Genomic DNA, 5,302 nt, shown 5'->3' with positions numbered 1-5,302 from the left:
CCCGAGGGTGTTTTGGGAGTTGTAGTTCTGCTCCCTCGGGGCAGGTTACGGGCTGTATGTCCTCTGGTGGCAACTGACGGAATTTCGCGAAGTTGGCTCCCCCTGGTGGGCGCAGAGGGAGTCGGTCGGCCTCCAGCAGCGCGAACATCGGAGCCCGCAGGTTGAGCTGCGGTCTGGCTCCCTCCAACTCCCTATGTGTTTTGAATTTTGACCCTGGTACTGACACACCCCCATACCATGACAGACCCTGGTACTGACACACCCCCATACCATGACACACCCTGGTACTGACACACCCCCATACCATGACAGACCCTGGCACTGACACACCCCCATACCATGACACACCCTGGTACTGACACACCCCCATACCATGACACACCCTGGTACTGACACACCCCCATACCATGACAGACCCTGGTACTGACACGCCCCATACCATGACACACCCTGGCTTTTGGACTTGTTGCTAATAACAGTCTGGATCTTTTCCGTCTTTGGTCCGGAGCACACGGCGTCCATTTGTTCCAAAAAAGACCTGGATTGCTGATATATCTGACCACAAGACACGTTTCCACTGTGTGATGGTCCATCCTAGATGCCCCCGAGCCCAGAGAAGTCGACGCCGCTTCAGAACATGGTTAACATAATGCTTCTTTATTGCACTGATTTCGGGTTGTAAATTTAGGCTCGTCAGGGACAGTTTAACTGTTTTCGGTACATGGAGGGAGACGTTGCCAGCGTGCTAGCGGGTTGTGCAGCCTCAGCCCATCGGTTTGAACATCCTGATGCTAACTGTGTTAGCTTAGTGAGCTAAAACTGTGTCTAAATAATCTGCCTCATGAGTTTCATGTCTTATTAGAATCCTCTCTACTGAGGCAGCTGATCAGGTAGGTAGTGGCAGCAGGGCAGCTCACATTATTTTCATTATATAATTTTGTAAGTGTTAAATGAAACGTACACCTGCGCTCACATCAATCTCTGGAGGTCGGCAGTGATCCTTTACAATTTTGCCTCCTGATTTTTTGCCCCCCATCCACAAGCTCTGTCATAAATGCCCCTCAAGGGCACGAGAGAAGGACGTGCCGCATTTTTCATGTCAGGGTGCACGTTTTCTTTTCGGCTCTTTAGCTTTTATCATCAGCCGTAAAACGCGTTGGGCTATCAGGCACCGCCATCTCACCCATGACTGATATAATTGATGCTAACTTGCTGATTTAAAGCCACACGCACTGAGCTTGAATTGATCCTGGACCGGAGAGATCAGGGTCATTAATACTGTCAAATCTGGGACTGTACAGGGTGTGGACGAGCATCAGCTTGATGGACATCCCATTCCGATACCAATGCCATAAATATACAAATATACAAATACCTCCACCCATGTTTCCATAAGATTTTGCAGTGTGTCTGTTGGAATTTGTGCTAATTGTGACAAAATAGAAATAAAAAAGCTTGGCTTGTACTCGATTGAGGCTAATATCATCCTTACTGTGAAACATGGTGATGGCAGCATCAGTATATAAAGGTGCTTCTCAGTGGCAGGAACTGGGGCTAATACAAATATAGTAATAATAATCCACTGATCAGGTATAACATTATGACCACCTTCCTAATATTGTGTTGGTCCCCCGCTTTTGCTGCCAAAACAGCCCTGACCCGTCAAGGCATGGACTCCACACCACCTGGCACCACGATGTCAGCAGCAGATCCTTTAACTCCTGTAGGTTGTGAGGTGGAGCCTCCATGTATCGGGCTTGTTTGTCCAGCACGTCCCACAGATGCTCGATCGGATCGAGATCTGGGGAATTTGGAGGCCAGGTCGACACCTCAAACTGGTTGTTTTGCTCCTCAAAACTTTCCTGAAGCATTTTAGTTTTGTACTGAAAGAGGCCACAGATATCAGGGAAGCGTCTCCATGAGAGGGTGAACATGGTCTACAACGATGCTTAGGTAGGTGCTACGTGTCAAAGTAACATCCACATGGATGGCAGGACCCAAGGTTTCCCAGCAGAACGTCGCCCAAAGGATCACACTGCCTCCGCCGGCTTGCCTTCTTCCCACAATGCATCCTGGTGCCATGTGTTCCCCGGGTAAGCGACACACACACACCCGGACGTCCACGTGATGTAAAAAAAAACCTGATTCATCAGACCAGACCACCTTCTTCCATTGCTCCGTGGTCCAGTTCTGATGTGCACATGCCCATTGTTGGTGCTTTCAGTGGTGGACAGAGGTCAGCATGGGCACCCTGACTGATCTGCAGCAACAAACTGTGATGCTCTGTGTATTCTGACACCTTTCTATCAGAACCAGCATGAACTTCTTTAGCAGTTTGAGCTACAGGAGCTCGTCTGTTGGATCGGATCACACGGGCCATCAATGAGCCCTGGCCGCTCATGACTCTGACACTGGTTTACCACTGTTCCCTCCTTGGAGCACTTTTGATAGATACTGACCACTGCAGACTGGGACACACCCCACAAGAGCTGCAGTTTTGGAGATGCTCTGACCCGGTCGTCTAGCCATCACAATTTGGCCCTCGTCAAACTCGCTCAGATCCTCACGCTCACTAACTGCTTCTAACATCAACTTTGAGGATAAAATGTTCACTTGCTGCCTAATATACCCCCCCCCCCCCAACTAACAGGAGCTGTGATGAAGAGATAATCAGTGTTATTCACTTCAGCTGTCAGTGGTCATAATGTTATGCCTCGTCGGTGTGTGTGTGTGTGTGTGTGTGTGTGTGTAAATACGTATATGGTAATAGAATAAATTGCCTTTATTTGTCATGTATACATGTACAGGTGTGCAGTATTCCAGCTGTTACGCCCCTGGAGCAAACAGGGTTAAAGGTCTTGCTAAAAGGCAGAACTGGGATTCGAACCCTCAACCTTTGGGTTATAGCCCGAAGCTCCTCCCACTAGGCCACCACTGTCCCACTCTACACTAGAGGTTAATGATGCTGAGAGCAGCAGTGATGATGATCAGCATCACTCTCAGCTACATGCACACATTGTGACATCATCATGATGACATCACCACACTCCACACCTCTGGTATAAGTTGCTGCGTTTCATGTGTTTGTGCTCATTTGATCTGAGACGCCGAGACAGTAAGCAGCATGAACATGTTCTCCTGTTGGACTCTTCCATCTGACCAAGACGAGCCGCACAGGCGGGTAAACCAACCGGAGAAGAAGGTAAAGAAGAGAAAATGGTGGCAGAGACGCCAGAAGGTAGAGATGCAGGACGGGGAGGATGAGAAGGGAAACGGGGTAAAGGGTGAAGAGATGGGGCAAGGAGTGGAGCAGAAGGTTTTAGAGGACCAGGCAGACCAAACACCAAAGATGGAGAAGCAGGGGGTTCTGGGAAAAAACAAATCTGAGAAGAAAGTAAAGAAGAGAAAATGGTGGCAGAGACGCCAGAAGGTGGAGATGCAGGACGTGGAGGGTGAGAAGGGAAATGAGGTAAAGGGTGAAGAGATGGGGCAAGGAGTGGGGCAGAAGGTTTTAGAGGACCAGGCAGACCAAACACCAAAGGTAGAGATGCAGGTGGCCCCACGGGACCTGGTGGAAGAACCAGAACAGGTCGTTGTAAAGGACCAGAGGAGGAAACCAGTAAACAAGGTGGTTCTGGTTTGTGAGATTGAGATGAAGAAGTTAGAGCAGGTGGACCCAGTGGAGCAGGTTGAAGAAACAGAGCAGGTCATCCTGAAGAACCAGTGGATGGGACATGTAAAAAATAAGATTCATTGCATAGAGAATGAGATAAAGAAGAAGGAGAGGCAGGTGGACCCGCTAAACCTGGTGGAAGAACCAGAACTGGTCATCCTAAAGGACCAGGGGAAGGGACAGGTAAAAAATAGGGTGTGTTTTATAGAGAATAAGCTAAAGAAGGAGGAGAGGCAGGTGGACCCGCTAAACCTGGTGGAAGAACCAGAGCTGGTCATCCTAAAGGAGCAGGGGAAGGGACAGGTAAAAAATAGGGTTAGTTTTATAGAGTATAAGCTAAAGAAGGAGGAGAGGCAGGTGGACCCAGTGAATAAAACAGACCAGTTCGTGAAGAAGGAGGAGAGGCAGGTGGCCCCGCTGAACCTGGTGGAAGAACCAGACCAGGACATGAAGAAGGATCCAGCAGCTTTGGAGGACAAAATGTGGAAACTGAAAGAACAGAACCTGGATAGAGGAAGCACTGAAGGTACGTTTGAAGGATTGTATAGATAGATGGTGGTGATCTAATAAAGGTGAACATTAAAAATGGAATTAGGTTTCATTTCTCCATCAGATCCACTGAAGAACGTCTCCGAGGTGTCTTCAAACAAACCAGACCCCCAGCAGCTGCAGGACGACGTTCTTGTTCCCATCGTCGAAGCCCAACCTGGAGAGTCCGGGGCTCTGATGGAGAGCGCGTGTGAAGATAAAGGTCTGGTTTAGATTCAGAAATTGTATACACGCTAGGTGGAGTAACGCTGGAGTTTCCTCTAACACGTGTGCATGTCGGCTCTGTGTTGCTGTGTAGGTGTCCCGATGCCGAAGTCGAGGAGAACCAGCCTGAGAACCAAACGGTTCCAGTTCTTCAACGTCTGAAGCTGAGGTGGTGACGATCCGGAGATCATCCAATCACACGCCGACTTTTCCAACATCAAAATAACAATAAAGTGCCTTCATGAACATGTTGGTTGGTTTGATTTTGTGTACGTTGGGTATTGAGGGTCGACCGATGAATCAAATCAAGGTTTATTTGTCACATACATGGTACACAGTACAACTAGCAGTGAAATGCTTTAGTGACTGCTCCGCCACAGTCATTACAAAAACTACAAAATAGTTAAAAAATATATTATACAAAAAATATAGAATGTTTTTAAAAGTAAGAATTTAGAAACATTAGAAAATTTAACAATATAAAATTACCAATATAAAAAACAATATAAAATTAAAAATTAACAATATAATTAAAAAAAGCAATTTAAAGTAAACATTAGAAAAATTATCAATATAATTAAAAAGAGCAATTTAAAGTAAAGTAAACATTAGAAAAATTATCAATATAATTAAAAAGGGCAATTTAAAGTGACAAGTAGTGCAGAAACTGTGCAACATAATGCTACATAATGCTATACAGATGTGCTAAATAATAAATACACAAATACTAATCTATACATATACATACACTTATATACTCATATACATATACTTATATACACATACATATGTCCAAATATATACACATACATATACGTATAAATTAGATTGTGCAAGTTGTGTAAATTGGTCCTAAATGCTATTTTCGTTGAGGAC

At 46.1% G+C, this 5,302-nt stretch overlaps 1 protein-coding gene across 1 annotated transcript; it reads left to right on the top strand.

Moving 5' to 3' along the window:
- Positions 1-3,109: 3,109 nt before the first annotated feature.
- LOC134317149 (cilia- and flagella-associated protein 251-like) lies at positions 3,110-4,672 on the top strand. The gene is made up of 3 exons (XM_062997882.1): positions 3,110-4,199; positions 4,287-4,424; positions 4,521-4,672. Exons 1-3 carry the CDS (start codon positions 3,125-3,127, stop codon positions 4,586-4,588), a joined length of 1,281 nt encoding a protein of 426 aa, XP_062853952.1. The 5' UTR covers positions 3,110-3,124; the 3' UTR covers positions 4,589-4,672.
- The last annotated feature ends 630 nt before the right edge of the window (positions 4,673-5,302 follow it).

This window comes from Trichomycterus rosablanca, chromosome 1 (genome assembly GCF_030014385.1).
Source record: "Trichomycterus rosablanca isolate fTriRos1 chromosome 1, fTriRos1.hap1, whole genome shotgun sequence".
NCBI classification, from domain to species: Eukaryota; Metazoa; Chordata; class Actinopteri; order Siluriformes; family Trichomycteridae; genus Trichomycterus; species Trichomycterus rosablanca.
This window is presented reverse-complemented; position numbering and strand designations above follow the sequence as displayed.